This window comes from Hemicordylus capensis, chromosome 6, assembly GCF_027244095.1.
Source record: "Hemicordylus capensis ecotype Gifberg chromosome 6, rHemCap1.1.pri, whole genome shotgun sequence".
In the NCBI taxonomy this organism is placed as follows: domain Eukaryota; kingdom Metazoa; phylum Chordata; class Lepidosauria; order Squamata; family Cordylidae; genus Hemicordylus; species Hemicordylus capensis.
Genome location: NC_069662.1, coordinates 4,889,881 through 4,913,124, shown reverse-complemented (window position 1 = coordinate 4,913,124; position 23,244 = coordinate 4,889,881). Strand labels below are relative to the sequence as shown.

Sequence of the window (23,244 nt, the reverse complement as noted above, 5' to 3'; positions counted from 1 at the left end):
CCACGACCTGAAGGTGTACGCTCTATTACGAGACCGCGCCCCTTCTTCCGTTATGGAGGCTACAGGACAGTTTCTCACTCTATGGTTTGTCACTAGACCAACCAGTGAGATGAAGCTGCCCAGACCGTCTCTTCCACTTCCTAATCAGAGATAAAAAAGGTTAGAATGCCCATTCTCTCGCCTCTGTAGCCAAGAGGAGGTAGGGCTAGACGGGGAACTTGCGGGGTTTAGGCAACCCTTCCAGATCTGGGAACGCAGAGTAGAAAATATTTTATGCAAAATGCGTGCGCCCTGCACACTGGTGTAATTTAGGAAGGCATTTTGTGCAAATTGTATGTGTGTGTATATGTGTGTGTGTGTGTACACACACGCGCGCACACATATAAACTAATTACAGTTTTAAAATACATGAGCTTGAATGTGAAAACTTTTAACAACCCGTGTCCTGAAAGCAATACTGGGGGAGTCTATTAGTTCCACTTCATAGCTGAATGAATATCTTGAGTATCTTACATGTGGAGAGCGAGCTACTTGAGGCATTCTTGTAATGAGGATATTTTTATTTATTTTATTTATTGTTAAATTTATATACCGCCTTTCATTCAAACAATCCCAAGGCGGTTTACAGCAAAATTTAAAAACAAGATTGTAAAAAAGACACAAAGTATTAAGCTAAAAATATAAAACAAATCTGATTAAAAAATTTAAAACAAAAGCATAAAAGCAATACAGAGTACAAAGAGCAGCAGCAGAGACAATCAAATAAAAGCCTGGGCAAAAAGCCAAGATTTTACACTCTTTCTAAAAGCTGTGATGGAGACAGAGGAGCGAATAGCCACCGGGAGAGCATTCCAGAGTCTGGGGGCAGCAACAGAGAAGGCCCTGTCCCGCATGCACGACAACCAAGCCTCACTCATTGTCGGCACCCAGAGCAGAGCCCCCTCAGATGACCTCGTCAAGCGGGCAGCAACCCTTGGGAGCAGGCGGTCCCCCAGGTATCCCGGGCCCAAACCGTTAAGTTTGTAATTAGTTTCATTACTGTATATGAATAAATCACAAGTACATGTGCTCTGTCTTACTCTGGTTGTAAGCCACCATGAATTCATTTATGAAGAAGGGTGGCATGTAAGTCTTTTGAATGAGTGGATGAAAGAATACTGTGTTTACCTGAATCCAGGACTGGATTTTCCCATTATGTTTGTTTGTTTTTAATGTTAGTAGCTAAGTTGGATAGCTTTAAAATGGGCTTAGACAAATTCATGGACACAGGTTTATCAAAGGCTACTAGTCTGGTGGCTATAGGCCACCTCCAGCTTCAGGGGCAAGATGCCTCCAAATGCTAGTTGCAGGGGAGCAACAGCAGGAGAGACTTCTAAGCAGCATCTGGTGGGCTACTGTGTGGAACAGGACAGAGGCTGGACTAGAGGGGCCTTGGGCCTGATCCAACAGGGCTTTTCTTATGTTCTTATTAGAAATCAGGAGGTTGTTCCTTTCCAGGAAATGCAAGTATAACCTGTATTTAACCTCTACTTTTTAAGGAGGCCGTCTTAAATTCAGAGTCATCTTTGATTCAGGTAAATACGATATGACTCACTGCACCAGAGGCCACACACTGACTCCATGAGAGAGGCAGGAATTGAACTCATGTCTCCCAGAAACCCAAGACTTTGGGTTGTTTTAGCTCACTTGCAAGATACATCAATAGGAGGTGAAGCATCAAGGGCACTGAGCCTACTACTTATGAATTCCCCAGATGTCATGAGGGGGAGAATGCAGGAGTCCTGCATGTTGAGAATCCCACTCCATCCAAGAAGGACATGACCTGCATGGTGGTGGCACCCAGGGTGTAGAACTCCATGAGATCAAGCTAAACCCATTTCTGGATGTATTCATGTGGCAAGGGCAGACAGCTCACTCTAGACACACTTTCCTCCCCAGGGCTCTCTGATATACTCAGAATTAGGTTTGGCTGCCACTTGGGACTTGGTTGTTGCTTCTACTGTGTCTTTAGCTGTTTTTCCTGTTTTGTGATGTTGATGGTTGGGAGCAATTCTGAGAATCTGATTGGGCTCAGCAAGGCAAGATATTAACATTTAAATACTTAATACATTTTAATCTGAAGTTAAATAGTTGGTTAATCACACAAATGGATTGATTAGCAGCACAATTTCTGATACATGTTTGTTTAGAAGTATGCCGTGCTGGGACTTAAGCCCGTGGGACTTACTTCCAAGGAAACATGCATAGGACTGAAAAACAAAATGCAAAAACCACTGTTTCACTTGTCTTCCATATGCAGAAACAAATACATACATGTCTAAATGTACATACAATATACCTCTGCACACAGACTAATTTCCAGATGTGCATGATACTCTGCACATGCTCAGGCAGTCTTCTTATTAGTACTTCAAACATTACGAGCCCTCCGACCTCGTGGATACCATCAGCTGAAGGAATTAGTGGGGTTGGTTCCCAGGCTCCAAAAGTAAAACATTCTCAAACAGTTTTTATTAATATATTTTTATTAAATTATTTTTCCTGCAAGACTTAATGTTTTTTTTTTCTTCAATTCCAAAGACACAAAATAAGAAATATCCAGTCAAAAAGGCAAACCAGGAATAAGAGGGGGATACGGTAGGAGGGGAAATCTTCGGATCAAGGCCAGAATAAAGCATCAAAGGAGACGGGGGCAGGCGGTAGAAAACTGTAGGGAAGGGTGGGGTTTTTTTCTGTTTTTGTCGGCTATACAGACATTCTCAGTATACACAGCACGCAGCAAAGGATCAGTCATTTCCTCATGCAGAATCCAGGGAGGGGCTGAGCGGGAGATTCCTCGTGGAGACACCCCATAATATACTAGGGGACTCCACCATCATCCTCTGTCTATCAATTCGCCACTCTGGTTCCCAGTCACTCACAACATGAAAGGATATATAAGGGGCCGCAAAGCCCCCTCCCTTTTAAAGCCCTCTTTTAGCTTCTTTTGCCCTTAAAATGCCTCTCCTTGCCATCTGGAAGGCAGGACTTTCTGTATTGCACTCTGAGCACCCTGAAAAAGGCGGGACTTCCTCTTTTGCCCCTCTCATGCAGGGTCTCTCCTATTGCACTTTTCCTTTCCAAAGGCACAACTACTTTTTTCCCCCATAGGGGTCAACTCTTTTACCCTCTAGAAGGCAAAGTTATCTCCTTTTCCATTGTCGGGTCTTTTCTTCTTCAAAGCTTCTCTGAGGCGGGATTTCCTTCTTTTGTCCTTTTGGCTTTCCCCATATATATATATATATATATATTTTTTTTCCCCCCATTTTTGGCATCCCAAGGAGGAACTTTCTCCAGCCACATACAATACATAGGAGGCCATCCTACCTTTTGCCCGTAAGGAATTCTACTGCCAGAAGAGGCATTTTCTAGTTTGGCCCAGCAACGCCCCACTTTCCCCCCCATTATACTTCCTGTTTGTGGGAACTGCAAAGTCCCCTGTGTGAAATCACTTTCTCTTAAGCAACAGGAATCTCCCTTTCACCCTCTCGTTAGTTTATAATGTATTTTCTTTTATTATTCAAACGCTGCGAGAAAAATGTTTATAAAAGCGTAAATAAAAAGTTAACTTTTTGTTTGTTTCTTCATTTGTTTTTTGTTTGAAAAGAAGGTTCCGGTTCCCTCAGGGAAAAGGAGGTGGCAGAGAGAGAGAGAGAGAGAGAGAGAGAGAGAGAAGGATTGTGGGGAAAAGAGAGCAAGATAGAGCCTTTCCCTCCAATGCTCTTGAAATTTCACTGACTAACTGAGGTTTCCTTTTGGGGGGTTGGTGGTGCCCTGCTTCTCTCCTGTCCCCGTGCTGCATAGCACCATCTTCTAGCAGAAAAGGGGAGAGAGAATATTTGGGAACTTGATACCTTTTCCCTAAAGGAAATAAGTTAGCCCAGGATGGGCAATCAGAGGCACTGCAGCTGCTGCCCGACTACAACTCCCATCATCCCCACACACAACTGCAGCTAAGGATGATGGGATATGTAGTCTAGCAGTTGGAGAGCCTCGAGTTGTCCCTGCCTCGGTTAGCCCCTTCTCTCTGTTTCAAAATTCCAGAGGAGCACCTGTTGGGGGTGATACAGAATTAATGCTCATGGGCTGGGTTAGAGAGGAAGGCTTCGTGGAGACGTCTCTCGTCCCCTCCTGAAAAAAAATGTAATCTTCTAAGGTTGGAAGGGAGAGAGGTTTGAATTGACCCCGTAGGGATGATGTGGAGTGAGGCAACTTCATGGCAGGCTTACAGATTGGGAGTCCCTACAGTCAGTGGCCCTAACAAAATTTAAAAACCCCACAAGGCTAAAGCTATCCCTAGATCTCGGTCCAGTTGTATGACCTCCCCCTCCGAAACAAAAAAACCAAACCCAAATGCCCCCAAGATTCATGGTGTGAATAAGAAAGATGGATGTCGCTGGGCAAAAAGACCAGGAAACGTGAGGCGGGAAGGGAGGGAAGTGGTTGCAGTTTCGGAGAGACAGCAAGAAAAACAGAGAAATCTCTGGTAGAAAGAGAGCCCTTCGTATGTAAACAATCTAGAAAGGTCAAGGGTCGGAGGCAGCAAGTGGGGAGAGGGTGGGGTGGGGGATAAAGACGTGGAAAAAGAGAAAGGGGGCAGGGAGAAAGGCATAGGATGGAGAGAAGTCTGTTACCAAACCGTTGTTGTGGGGTGGGCAGGTGGGCGGGGTGGGGAGGAGGGGGAGGAGGAGGAAACAGGGTCAAAAGTAGCCCCCCCTGCCCCCACCCAGCTCAAGTGAGGAGCAGCGAGAACAGGTAGGCCAGACTCACGTCAACCAACAGGATGGCGGCCACGACCATTGGGTGGGCTCCCTGCAAGGGAAAAGGACGAGAGTCAGGCAAACTCTGAGTGGAAACAAAGAAACTTGTTTCACAAACATTTCACACAAATTCTAAATATTCAACAAAATTGTAGGATTCGACCACTGAAGCTTTTTATACATGTTCAGATTCCCTCTTTCAAGGTACAAACTTTGTCTTAATGAGGAATTCAAAGCCTTGTTCAGTCCTTATGTTGTGTCTATACACTGTAAACCATATGGTTTCTTCCAGTTTTGGCACATCAGTAGATGCCAGCATTTTCTAGGTGGGTTACATCTTTGGTCTGTACACTCGTACCTGTTTTTGTGTGAATGACTGTGCCTGCCTTCATGTTACACATGAACTTGGATACAGCCCCCCCCCCCCTGAAATGCAGGATAAAGATAGGAAGTGTACTGCTGTCCTTGCATGCAATGTAACAGGTGGATAACTGTCCCTGCATAGAGATCTGTACCTATATGCACTGTACATGGATTGTACATGTGTTGAACATAACATGGGAATAGGGCTTGATTGAGCTAAGAATCAACTACTAGCCAAATTCTGTATGCTTTTTTGCCATTTCTGGAAACAAAAGCCGAAATCTAAGAAGATCTATAACCAGGGATGTTGCAAATAAATCTGAGGAGAACAGAAGTTAAGGGTAGCAAACACGGTTCTCCCTTCCCATTTTGTCCTCACAACAACCCTGTGAGGTAGGTTAGGCAGAGAGAAAGTAACTCACCCAAAGTCATCCAGTGAGCTTCATGAGTCAAAATCTGAGCCTGTGTCTCTGTGTTCCTAGTCTGACTCTGACACTCTAACCGCTACACCCAACTCCTTCTCTGTACTGTTGTCTGTGTAGGCTGAATAGTGTAGGTAGATCTATGGAACGGCTGGCAGATGGCTTCATTTGCCTTTTTGCAGGGTGTTGGGGGTGGTGGGAAGAACTGGGCCACAGGTGGCTCCATTAATCCTCCTTCCATCATGTCAGTGGTTCTCAAATGTGGATCCCTCATCATCCCTAGCCACAAGGGTTGCAAGATGGCTGAAACACAGAATCTGTGGCTAGCTGCAGGAAGGTTGCCAGTCCCCGATGTAGGATCCATACCTCAACAGTGCTTTTAAAGCGGGGTGGGTTACACAAATCCATGGAGGACAGGCCCTATCAGTGGCACCTAGTTAGTTAAATGGAAATTCCATGTTCAGATGCAGTATATCTGAGCACAAGTTCCAGGGGCAAACAGCAAAGGTGGGTCATCATGTTCGGTTGTGAGTTTCTAAGAATATTCTCTCTGGAATCAGAATGCTGGACCAGAAATGGAATTGACAATCCAGCAAGATAATTCTTATGTTCTAAAGCCCAACTACTCTAGTGTTAAGATAACTTTCTTCCCACTGTCCTCCTTGCTGGAGTGAGGTGGGTCAGGGGTGCTGGTGTGCGCACACACGCACACACACACACACACCCCAGAGCTCCTTTCTGGGTGAAGGAGGGACAAGCTATCCCTCAGGAATATGGGGGTAAGAATCCTCTGGCAGGAATGTTTTTCTCCTGTTCGTTCACACCATTAAAAAGAAGCAGGAGAATTACTCAAGAGTAAGCACTCCAGATGGCCGCGTGAAACCATGCCGACTCCAGCATGCTGAAAAAATTCTCAGGGGTGGCAATTCCTCAGGAGTAACATCCATTACTCTGGGGTGAAAAAACAAGGATCTCTGGGGTGGCAATTCACACACACAAGTGGCTAAGAAATGCCTGCATGACTTGGCAGTGACAGTGCTGGGATAACAGGTCAATCCAGGCACGCACAGCCCACCAGTTATCCTTCACCCCACCCTATTCCCCTCTTTCCTCTTAGCTATCAGAAAAGGGATACGACCCGGGAGACGTGGTTCGCAGACTGGCGTCTCGCTGTTCCGACCAGGACCTCTGGATTATTTATGACCTGCAGTCCTGCCTTCCAGCTACTCCCAGCATCCCCCACTGCGGCTCTCTGGATGGGCGGGATCGCGATGCTGCAGTGGGGAAGGAGGGACCGAGAAGGATGCTGCTGAGCCAGGGATGCTGGTTGCTATGAGACGGAAGGAAGAATGCCAGCCAATCCCCTTTGGAGCTGGCTGGTTATGCTCCACCCTGGCTCCTCCCACATCTTTTTTCCAGCATCACTTCTTGGAAGGAGGGGTGGGACCCACCAACAAAATGTGCAGCTCAGTTAATGGAGAAGGGAGGGCAGTACTGGAAGCCCACAGCACAGTTCTGTGGGGCAGTGGGGTCCAGGAAGCATTTCAAGAAGGGGACTGGGATCTTGTGGGATGGAGATGGGAATCAGGATTCCTCTACTGGAAAGGAAGTATGGTCTTGGTCAAAGTGCGGGGGTCCCATCCCTAGTTTTTGGCAGGAACGGAGGGTGGAGGGACTCTAGTGGGTTTAAATAGGGGATGTTGGAAACCCTGATTTTTGGATTCTTCCATCCTCTGCTAAATAAAGGGGATCTTAACTCAGAACTGGGGCTACCTCCAGGAATATTATTTTCCTTTGTCGTTCACAGCCTGGTGGTGTCATTCACTATTGTGCATGACATTGAAAACCATGGCACATCCCTCTGCTCTGCAGGGCTGCGTGTGCCCTCTTGGGATTCCTCCCTTGGAGATGCTCAGACGCAGGAGCGAGTTCTACTGCCCCAATTTCTCTCTTCAGTTATGTTGGTTTTCAGCTGGTGGGGCGGGGGGGCCCTCCAGCAACAACGTGCGAGAGACCCAGAGTCCTAGAGCGCCTGCAGGTCGCCCAGGCCACAGACAGCAGATGGAGCAGAGTGGGAAGGGGGCTCTGAAGATGGTGGCCATGGCAGCTGGGCAAAGAGCTGAGGGCCCTTTAACATACACTATAAACATTTTTAAAAGCTGAAGAAATTGGTCTGTCACCTTTTGAGGGAGGTTCTGTGCTTTGAAGCACCATGTGCCAGGCAGAAATCCAACCGGTTCCATTTTCCCCACAACATGGAGCTGCAGTGCTGGGGAAAGCTTGACCTGTTGATTTCTGCCTGTGGTGCCGAGCTTCTGTCCATAAATATCAAAGAGGAAAACCGTAATGACAACATAGAGGTAATGTTTGTGTGTATATAGTGCAACAGAGCAGGAATGATGTCTTCTCTGGGACTCAAACATCCCTTCTCAAGAGGTTCACTAGCCCCACTCCCTTGAGGACAGAACTCAAGAGGTGTAGCTTCTGTTTGCTTCCAACATGCAAGATCCTTCTTGGTCTCATCCCTCCTCTTAGAAGGAGAGTTGAGCCCAGTGCCTTTTAAATTGTTTTAAGGTGTTAATTTCTGTTTTAATTTGCTGTAAACCGCCCAGAGTCAGAAGTTTGGGGCGGCGTACAAATACAACCAACCCATCACTAAGTATAAACAAAAACTCAAAACATGGGTCCCCAAATGTCGGAGAACTACGACTCCCATCATCCCCTGCCACAATGACTGAAGTGATGATGGGAGCTGTCGTCCAACAAGATCTCAGGACACCTTCAAAAACCCCTGGCCAAATGGGCTTGGAGTGGGGGGGGGTCTCAAACGGCAGCCCTCCTGCAGATGTTGACCTACAACTCCCATCATCCCTGGCTATGGCTATTGTGACTGGGAATGATGGGAGTTGTAGTCCAACAACATTTAAGAACCCCTGGTTTCGAGGGGAAAGGAAGCTATAGGACAGGTCTCCTGGCACCTCACTCAAATTCTACCCAGCCTAGGGGCAAATCTGCCTTGCACGCAAAAGGTCCGAGGTCAATCCCTGGCAGCATCTCCAGGTACTCCTGAGCCTGAAACCTTGGAGAGCCTCGGGCAGTCAGTGTAGACCCATGTTCTTCGTCATAAAGCCCGGGATGGGGGGGGGCAGTGCCAGCCCCCATCAACCCTAGGTGAGGCCCCCTGACTAATTGTTTATTGGGCATGTGTGAAGTTTCAGCTAAAGCTGAATATGGAGTCTATCAAGATACACACACACACACCTCCGGCACTTTATGGGGGTGGGGGGCTGCTTTAAGGGAAACGAAGCCCTCTTGATTCTCCAGCCCCACCCTGAAAGGCCTTCAGGGAGGGCTTTCCCCACGGAGCTCTTGCAAAGGGCCCTCCGAGCTCAGAGGAAAGCACAGGACTGTGTGGAGGCCAGCCCAATGGCGCTCACATAGAAGGCTGTTCTGGCCCAAGCTGGCCCAGCTTCAGCAGCAGTGAAGATCACACTGGTAGAGACAATCCTCGGCACTCGATGGACCAAGGGTCCGACTGGGCACAAGGCAGCTTCCCAGCGTCTTAGGACCCCCTCCCCTTTCCATGCCAGGCTGCAGCCTTACCTGTCTCTCCCTTCTCCGCACAGCTCCTGGGGCCTCCTCTCTGTCTGCCGCGGAGGCTGCTGCACCCCCAAGGATCTCCTCGTTCTCCAGTCCGGGGGGGTCCCTGTGGGCTGCCACAGCTGCTGTTTCTACCTGGGTCTCCCCAGCATAAGGCCTGGACGTTGCCTCTTCCTCCTCCTCCTCCTCCTCCTCTTCCTCCCGGAGGCTGCCCGAGCTGCCGCTGGCCGGGCTGGCCAGCTGGGGGTGACGGGGGACCCCCTCGTAATCTTCCTCCTCCGCCTCGTAGCTGCTGAGCGGCTCCTGCTCCTCGTCCCCCTCCCACCGCCCCTTGGGGGCAAACCCAGGTGTCCGGGAAGGGAAGCTGCTCCGGCAGCCCCACTCATCCTCGGGGTCAGAGGCCTCCGGGAGGTGCTGGCGAGGGCCCCCGTTCTCCAAGGGGGGCCAAGTCCGCCGAGGGTCCCCACGCCAGGGCTGCAGGGGCGTAGGAGGGTAGCTGGGCGGGAGGCTGGGGTCTGGGGTGACGTCCGAAGGGGTGATCCCGTTTTCGTAGACCCGGGGGCTGTCGTACTCCTGGAAGTCTGTGTCGGTGCCTTCCGAATCCAACCGGCCACGCGGCTCTGGGAATGGAGGATTGTTGAGGACAGGAGTTGTTCAAGGAGGGCTGTTTCTCTCTTTTACAAACACTAGAAGCAGGGGTCATCCCATGAAACTGGTGGCCGGGAGATTTAGGGACAACAAAAGGAAGTCCTTTTCCACACAGCCCATAATTGATCTATGGAATTCTCTGCCACTGGATGTGGCTATGGCCACCAGCTTGGATGGCTTTAAAAGGGGCTTGGACAAATTCATGGAGGACAGGTCTATCCGTGGCTACTAGTCTGAGGGCTATGGGCCCCCTCCAGCCTTAGAGGCAAGATGCCTCTAAATACTAGTTGCAGGGGAGCAACAGCAAGAGAGAGCTGCCTCTGGGCTTCTCAGGGGTGTCTGGTGTGAAACAAGATGCTGGACTAGATGGGCTTCCTTGGGCCTGACCCAACAGGGCTGTCCTTCTGTTAGAGCAGGTGTTATCAAGCCTGGGAACCCAGGTGATGGACTATGACATCTGTCTGCCTAGGACATGACTGCCCAACTTCTGTCCTCCCGCAGTTGTTGGCCTACAACTCCCACAATCCTTCACTATTGGCCACTGTGGCTGGGGATTATGGGGATTAAGAACATAAGCACAGCCCTGCTGGATCAGGCCCAAGGAAGCCCATCTAGTCCAGCATCCTGTTTCACACAGTGGCCCACCAGATGCCACTGGAAGCCTACAGGCAGGAGCTGAGGGCATGCCCTCTCTCCTGCTGTTGCTCCCCTGCAACTAGTACTCCAAAAACAGTGAGAGAGCTGAAGTTGTACAACCCTAGCCTACGAACATAGGAAGCTGCCTTAGACCAAGTCAGGGCATCGGTCCAACTAGCTCAGGATTGTGTACACTGACTGGCAGCAGCTTCTCCAAGGTTTCAGGCAGGAGTCTCTACCAGCCCTACCTGGAGATGCTGCCAGGGAGGGAACCTGGAACCTTCTGCATGCCAAGCAGAAGCTCTGCGACTGAGCTATGGCCCTGTCTCCTAAGGGGAATATCTTACAGCAGACAGTCACCTATCCAAATGCAAACCAATGCAAACCTTGCTTAGCAAAGGCGACAATACATGCTCACATTCTGGCTGAGGATGATGGGAGTTGTAGTCCAACAACCTCTGGGGACAGAAGGTTGAGAAGCCCTGGTTTAGAGGCTGGCAATGTCATCTTGCTTAATTAGTCACACAGCACCATCAGTGTCCAGGGTACTTACAGAGCCCTCAAGCAAAAGAAATAGCTAAAATCGCAAGAACTCTGTTGGACCAGGGAGAAGTCTCATCCAGTCCAGCACCCAACCAGATGCCTCGGGGAAGTCGACAAGCAGGACATAAAGGCGATAGCTCTCTCACTCTCCCCCCCCCATTACTCCCCAGCAAGTTGGCATTGACCGATACACTGTTGCTGAACCTGGAGGTTCTATTTAGCCACCATGCATAATAGCTTTTGATAGAATGCTGTCCTGTGAGTTTGTCTAATCCTTTGCTAATGCCATCCAAGCGAGTGGCCATCAGCACATCTTGTGGCAGCAAATTCCAGCTGCCCCTAGAAGCTTACACAGGGGGAGCCCAAGCAGTGATGGCACCGAGGTGAGGCCTCTCTCTACGCCCCTGGTGGGGGCCAGCCTCCTTTCAAAACGGACCCTTGCATGGTTCGAAAGTGGCATGGGGGGCGGGGAGGAGGGGAGGTCGCCAGAAGCGTCCTCTTCTGCTTCTTGCAAGCTTTGCAAGGAGAGGAAAGCAGCCTTGCAACATTCAGAAAGGTGGGTCCGACTTGTCCCAGGCAGGCAGCAGCTGCTCCAATGGTGGTGGGCAAAACAGGCAGGTGGGACAGCGGGAGGTTTCTTGCCTCTCTGCGGCTGCCCCCAAATCCCCTACTGGAGGCAACCATCTCACTTTGCTTCAGGACAGGATGGCCCCTGAGCTTAACAATAGCATGAAGGATGGAAATCAGGACCCCGGAGGTCCTTTTCAGAGGGGAGAAGGTTGGTATGTATTTGGGCGAGGGAGGGAGGGGGATTCGTTATAGCAGGGGGTCTCACGCTCCGGTCTCCGGGTGTTGTGGGATTACAACTCCCATCATCCCATCTTTGGCCATTGTGGCAAGGGATAATGGAAGCTGTAGTCCAACAAAACCTGGGGAGTCAAAGGCTTGAGAATCTCTGTGTTATGGGTGGCAGATATAAGGTGAGGTGGGGGGTGAAATGTGGATTGGAGGGCATTTTAGTTATGAAACATTGATCTTCACCATGGCTACTAACTCCACCAAGATGCTAGAGCCTAGATGGATCATACCAAAGGCCCACAGTGGCCAACCAGACACTTCTCGGAAGTCCATAACAGGCAATAGCCTGGCCCTGCTGTTTTTCTTCCTAAGCACCTGATATTCAGAAGCCTCATGGCAAGCAGTGGTTGATTGACCTTTCCTCCTGCACACATTTGTTTAAGTCCCGTTACAGCCTTCTAAGCCAGCGGTAATCACCACATCTTGTGGCAGTGAATTCCACAGGCTAATAATGCATTGTGTGAAGAAGCTAGCTGATGAGTGACTAGAGGGACAGTTACAAATTGGATGTGATGCATAGAAAGATGTTTGGGAGGCACAGTTGGACCAAATAATGCAGGGATCCCACAAACACTTCAGTTCACCCTAAGATGCAGAATACAAAAGGACTCCATACCAACAAACATTCTCCATGAAACAAACAGTTGCTTTGAGGGGCGATGGTGGGGATAAATAAAAAATGTAAACTGATTCGAGAAGGATGCACAACACCGGCCCTGCAGCGGCTGCTGTTGGAATACAACTCCCATAATCCCCAGCAACAGCAGCCAATAGGCAAGCATGATGGGAGTTGTAGTCCAACAACAGTTGGAGGACCTGGATTAGAGCCACTATATCAGCTTCTGCACAACTTAGTTCTGTTCCCAATAGTGGAAACTCCACCCACTTTTCCCAGGAGGGCATTTATTTCTGAGGTACCCTAGCTATGCGAAGCATCTCACCAGGTTCGGCTAGGATGGGCTGCAGTTCCTGGGCCAGAATTTTGGCCAGGCGGGCGGCTTCAAGGGCCTTCTCAGCAGCACCGAGGGCAGTGGCAGCCTTCAGACGAGCATCCGCGGCCCTGTGAGGGAGAGAAGGATTTACTGCCTGGCAGATTCATTGAGGAGAGTTGGCCATCTTCCTTGGACAACCTCAGCCATCTTGCCTTCTTGGCCACCGTTTCCAGTCCTAAATATTTCAATTTCTGTATCTGCTCTGTATCATGACTACAGTTACTTCCCTTGTCTGCTCATCTGCCTTTGGAGAGAGAGGAACATAGGAGGAAGCTGCCATATGCTGAGTCAGACTCTTGGTCCATCTAGCTCAGTATTGTCTACACAGACTGGCAGCGGCTTCTCCAAGGTTGCAGGCAGGAGTCTCTCTCCTAGCCCTACCTGGAGACGCCAGGCAGGGGATTTGGAACCTTCTGCTTGCAAGCATCTCTGCATGCAAGATCTCTGCAGATCAAACTGTGCTAAACACACAGGCGTGTGTGGCTAACATTCTTTATATTTCCAGAATAAACTAGTATTGTATGAAAGGGGAAGGGAGAACTGTTGCTGAAAATCTGAATGCCTGTGTCTAAGAACCCCCAAACCTCAGTCACTGTGTCTGTTTCAGGAGACAGGAAGCCCCAACTGAGAAGCAGGTTCCCACCCTATATACACACACAACAAGACCGATGTTTGTGTTAATTGCATGCATATACAAATGTGGTATGCACACAGAAACGACACTTGCGGGGGTAGACCAAGGGACTGTGACGCTTGAGGTGAAGTGCCTTGGCCCCTGATCCTGGGGTGGGGGTCACCCCCTTTCAAAGCTGACCCTTGCAAACTTTGAAAATGGCGCAGGGGTCAAGAAGGAGGGAAGTTTGCCAGCAGCTTCCTCTCCTCTCCTCTTGCAAGCTTTGCAAAGAGTGGGAGGAGAGGCACTCCTGGGTCAGATCAGACCCAAAGAGCTGCTCTGATGGCAGCAGTGAGAGGCATCTTGCAGTCGTGCTCCCATAATCTGCTGCCTGTGGCAACCACCTCACCTTCCTCATGAAAGGGCCGCCCTGGACTTTTGTATAGGGCGCCACGTGTGAAGCAGCCCACAATTCCCAGTTCTTCCAGAAACAAGCTCCCATTGCATAGACTGGAACACAGGAAACTACCTTATACTGAGCCAGGCCATTGGCCCAACTAGCTCAGTATGTCCTACGTACCTGCCAACATGTCCCATTTTCCCATTCAGGTGGATAGGAAACAGGGACCTGTTGGCAGCAGAGGTGTGCCTAGGTAATTTTGGAGCCTGGACCTAAAGGCCTTTGGGTGCCAACCCCTCTGCAAAATAAGCAACATCATGCTTGGCTGGGTGATCACACTACCTAGGACAGACTAAAGAGGCTTTGGCGGGGGGGCAGGAGCTGTGGAGGCCCTGGACTTTGGCCCGGAAGTCCAGGGGTAAGAGGACCTCCGGTTGGCAGGTACAGATCTACACTGACTGGCAGCGGTTTCTCTAACCTTTCTGGCAAGAGTCTTTCCCAGAACTCTGTACCTAGCAATGTTTCATCTAGAAAACTGCAATGCATTGCTAGTGGGGCAACCTTTAAAGACTTTTTGGAAATTTCAGTTAGTACCAGGTGAAGTCACTAGTTTACTGACTAGAACCAGCTATAAAGAACCCACCCATCCTACCAGTCCAGAGACAACCACACTTATTATTGATAGCGAGGAACCGAAAGATCGCTGCCTACTGCATGAGCTTGTCTGAACCCTTCTTCCTTCATCAAATGCCCCCTTCTGGGTCTCCCCATCATTGGCCAAGAGGCTATAACTTGGGGGAGGGCCTTTTTGATCACAGCACCTCAAATATGGACTGTCCTTTACAGAGAAGAGTACCTGGCACTGACTTTGCTCTCTTTCCAGTGCCAGGCAAATACATTTTTATTTGCCTAGGCCTTCCACCATATTGTATAACGGGTTTAAATATAGTATTACAGCTTGTGTTGGATTTTAATGTTTCTGACTGCTGCTTCTGTGGTGTTGATGGTTCTGGGGCTTTATTATCTTTGGCTTTATTGCTTTTATTATTGCATTTAATTTTGAATAGCACGCTGCCCCGGGAGCGTGTGCTGAAGGGCAACTTGCAGATCACTTAAATAAATAAGGCCTACAATTATCTCAAAAGTTTCTTCACCACAAGAGCCAACATGGTGTGTTAGAGTGCTGGATTAGGACTGCGGAGACCCGAGTTCAAATCCCCATTCAGCCATGGGTGACTGTGGGCCAGTCACTTCTCTCTTGGCCTAACCTACTTCATAGGGTTGTTGTGAGGAGGAACAAGTAGGTAGCACACTGCTCTGGGCTCCGTGGAGGAAGAGCGGGATATAAAAATGTAAATAAATAAATTTTGTTTATTATTTAAAGTTTGACATCCCGTGTTGTATTTATCTTCAAAGGAGGGGGAAACATTTTGCAGTGGGTGTTTTTGCCCGCATTTTAAATTCACAGGGTTCAGAAAGAGGACAAATATCAGAACATTCTAGAAGGGGACAGGCACATCTGAACCCACCCTCACCCTACCTCAGCACGCAGGCCTGAAAACAAATTCACCAGCCAGTGTGGCTTACTTCCTTGTAAATGTGTTTAGGGCTGGCATTTCAGCTTGGTGTTTTAATATTCACACGAGTCCCCGGTGTATTCCTAAACCTTTGTTCAAAGCTAAACATGCGGATATTGGTGTCATATTTTGTTAACATTGCTTCGTTTGGCTGCAAGCACCTCCCACCCCCCTGGGTGCTTTTGCTCCTTCCATCCACCCACTCTGCACTCTCGTCTCTGTTCCCACCCGCACAACACCTTGTTTCTGATCACCCATGCAGCAACCTGCAAACCACCTACTCATCAGCCTGTTTATGTGCAGCATAACAATCAGCAGCCCCCACTTCTCCTCCTAGCCCATCTCTTCCCATCATCAGGCCTCCAGGTCGACCTACCCGCACCCCTCCCCCCCATCCCACTTCCATAACTGCCCCATTGCTCTGGCAGCAGACTTTATGTCCTTCCCCCATATAGGTAAAAACGCAGATGCCTGCCCAGCTCTCTCTGCCACCGCCCCCCCCCCATCCCATCCCTTGGTCCATGCCCAGCGGATGCTGCTGCTCAGCTGTTTCCATAGCAGCCACTAGCCAATCACCTTGCCATTGCCCAGTTGCCTAGGAGACTAGGCAGCCTACACCAGGCGGTGGCTAGGCCTTGGTGGAACCTACTTCCCTCTTCTCTTCCCTGCCAAAACACACACACACACACACACCTGATGGGGGTGAAAAACAGAAAGACAAGCTAAGGGAGAGTAGATATGAAAGTTAGGGGAGAGGGAAAGGGAAAGTACGGCAGAGAAAGGAAGGCGGAGAAAAGGGGCAGTGAAAAATCAGAATGGAAAAGTGGAAAAGGGGTTTGAATGAGGAAACAGTAGAAAGACGGGAGGGAGGGAGGGAGGAACAAGTGGAAGCAAAAGGAATAAAGTATGAGTGGGAAATTTTTTTAAAAAGAAGAAAACCAAATAAGCATCAGACAAAAAGAGACGTCATGTCCTCGTCTTGGTGGCTGGAGCCAGTGTCTGATTTTCGATCCATATGGGCATCTGTCCAAGGCCTGGCGCTCCAAACACCTTCCAGTCTGAACTGGAAAAAGCCTACACATATAGGCTTTTGGGTCCCTTCCCACCCCGATTAATTACTTTAATAATAAGTTTTCCCTTTAAGGGCTGCACTGAGATGGGTTTAAATGTCGCCATCCAGCTGGGGCAGGGATGCTGAAAGGGCTGGACGCTCAGTCAGTTGTAAAATGGCTGCCTCAATTTTGTGAGGGGGACGAATGATCTTGAGCAAACGCGATTCAGACACAGCTAGTGGTACCCCAGTTTCAACTAAGCTATCTAGTATTGCTCTCATTTCCCCCCATAGGTTGAAAACATGCAGGCTGTGCAGGCAGGCAGAGGGATGAACAAGAGACACGGAGGAAATTAATACTATCCAGGACTAGGAAGGAGGAGGCCTATATTCTGAAGAGAACCCAGCTATCATCTAGACACATCTGCCAGGAAAACAGGCAACATCTAGACCCTGATGTTCCTAAGGCCTGAACGTTAAGATCCAACAGGGACTGAGAAAAGAGGATTTCTTTGGTCTCTAAAGCCCAAGCAAATATGAAGAGTGGTGGGCCTCAGGCCTAGCTCAGCCCCCTCGGGCTGGAACTTGTGAAAGCACCTGGAAGCATGAACATAAACAATCCTCCTCCTATCCCAATATCCTCTTACATAGGAACATAGGAAGCTGCCTCCAACTGAGTCAGACCCTTGGTCCATCTAGCTCAGTATTGTCTACACAGACTGGCAGCGGCTTCTCCAAGGTTCCAGGCAGGAGCCTCTCTCAGCCCTATCTTGGAGATGCTGCTAGGGAGGGAACTTGGAACCTTCTGCTCTTCCCAGAATGGCTCCATCCCCGGAGGGGAATATCTTCCAGTGCTCACACTTAAATCTAGTCTCCCATTCATATGCAACCAGGGCAGACCCTGCTTAGCTAAGGGGACAAGCCATGCTTGCTACCACAAGGCCAACTCTCCAACTCTTCCCCTAAGCGCACTATTGGCATAAGTTCATTTTCAACACTGGCCATTTCAAATATGCATATTATATTTGCATACATTAATAGGCGGCACCAACTTCCTTCCATTTCCACAAGTTCTTCCGTCTTCTTAGATCCTCCCACCCCACTCCATCCCAAGTAATCTTTGTCCCATTGTGATGACAAACTGCCTCAGCAAAGAGGTCTGTCTGGAGTGATCTGTCTGTTGCCTGCGTCCCCATGACATTAAACTTACCCATTGCAACTTTTGCCATAGCCTCCCCATGCTTTATACCAAGGGTTCCCAACCTTGGGTCCCCAGATGTTGTTGGACTACAAGTCCCATCACCTCCTGCCAAATGCCATTGTGGCAGGGGGTGATGGGAATTGCGGTTCAGCAGCGTCTGGGAACCCAACACTTCTCTTCTTACGCCCAAACTGCCTCTTGCCTCTCACCTGGCAATGGCCACCTCCTGCTTCTGCCGTGCCATACTGACTGCCCTTCTGGCCACTTCCACGGCCCGGTCAACTTTCTCCTTGACCTTGCTCCGACGGAGGGGTATCAAGTTCTTCACTTTGCCACTCACCAGACGGTTGAGCTTGTATTTGCCCTCTTCCTTGGAGCCATCAGGGTAGGTGGTGCGCCCGTAGCCGTGACGCCGATTGCCCAGCCACTCGCCCTCATACCGGAGCCCATTGGAACGCCGACTCACCCCATAGCCACTTCGTCGGTCTGCCCTCCACTCTCCCGCATAGACCTCAGTGGAAGAGCCCTCAATGGTCAGAGTTGAAGGCAGCTCGGGGGGTTCTGTTTCAGCATAGCTGAGTGTGGTGGCCTCACTCCCAGCTGAACTGACCCCTGCCTCGCTCTTGAGGGACCCCCGCTTGCTCCCCAGGGAGGCCTTAGACTCAGCCCTCCGTACCCGCAGCCCACTCAGGAGCAGGGAACGCCGGAAAAAGCCCCCTGTTTTCTTCTTGGCTCCCTTGGGGAAATCTGGGTCGCCAGGGAAGGCCAAAACAAAACCACCCCTGGATCCTGAGGCCGGGCTGTCCCCTGGGAGTGGTGGAGGCGGGAGAGGAGGAGGAGGGAGAGGTGGCGCAGGGGCATTCGGATCAGTCTCGCTGTGGAGCGACTCCAAAGAGGTACGGCGTGGAGAGCGCACCAGCGCTGCTTGACGGTAGGGGACACTCTGGCGCACGCCGTATCCGTGACGCTTGCCCGATTGCCACTGGCCCTGGTAGGTACCTGCAAGGGAGGGGAAAGAGAAGGGATTAACCAGAAGAACTGAGGAGGAGCAGGGAAGACACCCACAGAATTCACAGGTGTGAAACAGGGATGGCAACAAAGATGGGGAGAGTAGGCCCAGAAAAACCATTTCAGAGGCCTCCCGGCAACAAGCAGCTTCTGGGATCCAGCGTCTTTTGGGTGCATGGAAAATGGGTTGGAGAACTACGATGAGCGAGAAGCAGCCAGGAGCCAAAGGGAAGGCCTTATCTAGGACCTCAGCCTTTCTTCAGCTGAAAGATAACGGAGTGATGATAGGTGGGGACTGAGAAAAGAAAGGAGTTGGATGAGCAGGTATATAAGGGGCTGGATATTCCTTGCCATTATGCCCTATCTTTCCTTCCTTGCAAGAGCTCGTGGGCGTGTACAGAGGATTACCCTAATTTATTCTCACACGTGAAATAGTAGGTAAGGTTGAGACACAGCCTGGTTCAAGGGAGGCCTCTCCAAGAGTTCCATGAGCAGGGCTTTGAACTCAGCCCTCCCTGGTTGACATCCAACCCACTTGCCCACTACTCTGCCCCTATGCTCAGGACTGGATGGACAGAGCAGCAGAGAGACAACCAGATGGAGGAGTGTCGCAAAGTGCATGGAAAGAGTGATGGAGAAGCAGAGGAACCAGGAGAAATGGCTGGAAGGCCATGCAACGAACCCCACGAACAAGCAGGGGAGTGGAGAGAAGTCACAGCAATGGAAGGGATGGAAGTGGAGAGCAGGGTTGTGCCGATGACCAGGCGGAGCCGTGCACCCCTGTCCCTGCTTGCCGTGCCCTGCCCGCTTACCTCCATCAGCATAGGTCTCCATGCCGTAGCCATCCTGCAGGCCCTCGCGCCACATGCCTTCATAGATGACTCCCGAGTGGCTCTCCCAGACGCCCGAGCGCCCCTTCAGCCCGTGGCTCCATTCCCCCTTGTAGCTCCACTTGCTCTTCCGCTCCACTCCCAGGCCGCTGCGCTTCCCTTGGCTCCAGTGCCCTTGGTAGGTGTTGCCGCTGGGCCAGGTGTAGACGCCCAAGGCCTCAAAGCCTCGGCTCCAGCGCCCGCTGTACTCCCCCTGGGCTCCCGGGCCGGTGCAGACGCCGTAGCCATGTGCCCGGCCCTCCTCCCAGTCACCCACATAGCAGCCGCCATCGTCAAACTCGAACCTGCCTCCGTTGGACATTCATGTAACGTTGCTCCCCGGCCAATCGGGCTCCAGTTACCCACGAGTCACTGCACACATCTCCTCTCCCCCCCTCTAGGGGCGCCTCTACATGGCGCTGCCCCACACTGAGAAACTGTTGCCCTTCACACCTCCTTCCCCACAGCCAGGCATCCGGCAGTCTTCCCACTTCTCCTGGGCCTAGGGGTCTCCCGCTGCACTGCTACGGGTACCGTTTTGCCACTGCTGGTTTTTTGTGTGTGACAGGCATGTACAGAACTACAGGCAGACCAAGGCCTTGATTACAGGTTCACCGAGCTTTCTTGGTTACTGGAACAGAGTAAGACTATGAGTGGAGCAAGGCCAACGTTGTTGTTACAGGCATGCAGTAGAGTTACACCTAGAGCAAAGTTTACACTTCTCGTACTACAGGCATACAAGTGTTCAGAAATCTCCCTGATACTCTGTGAACAGCCTTGTGGGTTATCTGTAGCAACAGGAGATATTGACGTTCCTGCCTACAGCTGCACCGTGGCTTGGGGTTTGCTGGCTACAGGCATATCCATGCTCCAGGGCGGTCTCTGGCTGTAGATATACACAGGAATGACCAATGATCCAAGACCCAAGTTATCTGGCTAGCAGCCCACAGTGCTTTGGGAGTTGTCTGGCTAAAGGTATACAGAACAGCCTGACTGTGTGTGGGGGGGTGTAGCTACAGGCGCTTCAAGATGCGGGCAGGACCTGTCTGTTGACTGCAGTCATATGACAGCACTAGAGAAAAAGGGAAAGTTGAATTTCTTTGGCTAGCACCAAACATTCTAGAGTTCTTAGAGGTCCCTCGTTATCGGAGTACAGCTTTCCTAGAGTTCTCCAGCAACAGGTATCGTTCTCCAGTGACAAGCATTCAGTCGTCTGTATTTAGGTTTGTATGGTATTCAACAGCTGGAATTGCTGGTTACAGAGAGGGCTGAAAACACCTTCTTGTTGTTAAGAGGCATGGGAGGGCCAGACGGCCTTTGGTTTATAGGCATACGGTGGTCTCAAATCAGAGAGTTACCAGAGTGTAACTCCTTGGTGTCTTATAGACAGAAGACAGCCTGGGTGCTCACAGGCAGCTGCGTGGTGGTCTCCAGTTAGTACTGAACAAGCCAGGGCAGTGGTGCTGGCATTGGTTGGTCGGTATCCTCAGCTCCTCAGCATCACTTCTCTGGCTGGTCTCGGGGTTGTCAGGCCACAAGTGAATGAAGGATCGGAAATTCCCTGGCTACAGGCATCCACAACATCGTAGGCCTTGTCTTCTCCCTAGCAGTGCCCAGCTGGGCTCATCAGGTGCAGTTCAGAGGAACTGTAGGTGTTCACAAGAACTGGGCAACTTCCTCAGACGGCAGAGGAGAGGCAGCCAGGCTGCCAAAGGAGACCACATGGTACAGGGGGTAGAAAACGACCTGCACCAAGGAGACACATAGTTTAGAAAAAAACCCTAAACTTTTCAGGCGGGGGGCAGATAGACAGACAAGCAATGTTAGGAATACACCATCTAGGACTTCAGAGACTCATATGCCGAAAGGCTCCAATTCTCAGCATCTGGACCCAATTCAGAAGTTACACACACGTACAAGCATGTCTTCTCCCACAGGGAGTATCTTAGTCGCACAAGCTGAGGTGCACGCATGTACACACAAGCAGCAAACCATCCACACATGTATGCACATTTTTGGTAAACATGGCTCTGAAAACTGTTCATAACAGAAGCCAGCTTGACACTGCTCTAGAAAAACAACACACACACACACACAGGTGCTAAAATAAATTGGTGGGTGGGGGAAAGCAGGACAAATCATATCTACAAGCGTGCAAGACACAGAAGGAAGCACCAATGCATGCTAAGTCAGCACTCCACATACACACACCCCTCAGATATACAGAAAGGTGTAACACAAAACATGGTTACAGCAGAGATGTAGAAGGGGACCAGAGTACACGCATCCTTACACTTATGATGAGCCGACCTTTCACACACACAACCTGCAGATACACACAACCTGCAGATACACAAAAATGTATCTGCTTGTACATACAAACAGCATAACGCCCCCCCACCCGAAGGATTTTAAAAATAGTGCACCCCATATCTGCACACATGCATGAATGACCAATCTGTACAGCTATAAAACGTCAAAGACATATAGAAAATAGCCAGGCATGCAAATTAACCACTTGAAGAGAAGCTGTCTTTGGGGATAGATGTAGCAGCACTCTGAACATTATATGGAAGGGAAAACAAATCTGTTTTCATGACAGCTGCATGCAGAGGGATATTAAAAGAGATAGCTTAGAGATATACCGGCAAGACACAGAGAACATAGAAGAAATAGATCCAGACTTACCATGTGTTTGTTCTTGAAGCAGCAGCAGAAAATAAAAAGGCACACGCTTCTAGAAAAGCGAGATAAGAAGATAACAGACACACCCAAGCCTGGAGTGAGCGCATAGACGGGGAGAAATCTCAGCTGGGAATAGCACTGGTCGTGTTCTGGATGAAACACAATCCAATGGAGCAAGCTGAAAATGGTTTGTGTAGAAAAATAGCCACTGGAAACATGAGTCGGAGGATGAAGGAAAAGTCAAAATATGTCAGCATCAAAGGCGGTGGGGGGGGGAGGGGGGTTGTAGGGGGGAAAGAAAAAAACCGGCCAGAGGCAAATGAATAGAGGTAGATTCCAAATGGAGGGATCAGGTGGGAATAGTATGAAACATAGCTGGGGGTGGGGGGGATGTGGGGGGGGGAAGAGTCGAGAGCAAGTGGAAATCCAGGAACAGAAGAGCTGCAGATGTCAGCTGGAAGATGAAATGGAAGAGGAGCTGAAGGTAGAAAAAAAAGGAGCGAGAATAATGGGGAAAGCAGACAACCGAGGACCTCAGGTGGCAGCAGAGTGGAGCGTGGAGCAGCAGGGAAATATCAGAGAAGGAACAAATCCAAGACAAGATGTATATGTATGAGTGTGGGTGGACTGGGGGAAAACCCTCAGCCAAACACAAGGGGCAAAATGGAGAGGATAGATGGTGGAGATCTTCCCCCAGATATGGAGGAACAGATTAGGATATTTATAAAAAACAGAACACTTGCTAGAAGGGAGGGGGCGGACTGGAAGGCCGAGCTAACAGTGGGGCGGGAAACACCATTTCTTTTCCCAGCGGAGAGCTGAATTGTCAGTTGGGAAGAGAACAGATCAGCCACGCTCGGGAGGAAAGCAAGGAAGCAACACAAGATCCAGATGGAGGGATGGGAATCTTACAAGGAAATGCAGGCAGATGCCCCTGAAGGTTCCTCCGTGGATGATGGGGGCCGTGAAGCGTGCGGGC

The 23,244-nt window shown here is 50.1% G+C and overlaps 1 protein-coding gene across 2 annotated transcripts; it reads right to left on the bottom strand.

The window, feature by feature from the left end:
- Nucleotides 1-545: 545 nt before the first annotated feature.
- JPH4 (junctophilin 4) lies at nucleotides 546-23,123 on the bottom strand. Of its 2 annotated transcripts, XM_053261824.1 has the most exons (6): nucleotides 22,269-23,118; nucleotides 19,524-21,326; nucleotides 17,913-18,702; nucleotides 12,811-12,929; nucleotides 9,188-9,804; nucleotides 546-4,851 (listed from the first exon to the last, which is right to left on the bottom strand). In XM_053261824.1, exons 2-6 carry the CDS (start codon nucleotides 19,900-19,902, stop codon nucleotides 4,771-4,773), a joined length of 1,986 nt encoding a protein of 661 aa, XP_053117799.1. In that variant the 5' UTR covers nucleotides 19,903-21,326; nucleotides 22,269-23,118; the 3' UTR covers nucleotides 546-4,770. The 2 variants fall into 2 exon arrangements, 1 of the variants encoding a protein (XP_053117799.1); XR_008309847.1 differs by lacking the exon at nucleotides 546-4,851 and having other exon boundaries at nucleotides 9,665-9,804; nucleotides 18,044-18,702; nucleotides 22,269-23,123.
- Between the last annotated feature and the right edge of the window lie 121 nt (nucleotides 23,124-23,244).

Excerpts from the sequence above, each read along its gene's own strand:
- JPH4 (XM_053261824.1), bottom strand. The coding sequence starts at position 19,902 with ATGTCCAACGGAGGCAGGTTCGAGTTTGACGATGGCGGCTGCTATGTG. Across the intron at positions 18,703-19,523 it reads GGAGACCTATGCTGATGGAG|GTACCTACCAGGGCCAGTGG; the intron begins GTAAGCGGGCAG and ends CCTCCCTTGCAG. Across the intron at positions 9,805-12,810 it reads GCCCATCCTAGCCGAACCTG|AGCCGCGTGGCCGGTTGGAT; the intron begins GTGAGATGCTTC and ends CTCCATTCCCAG.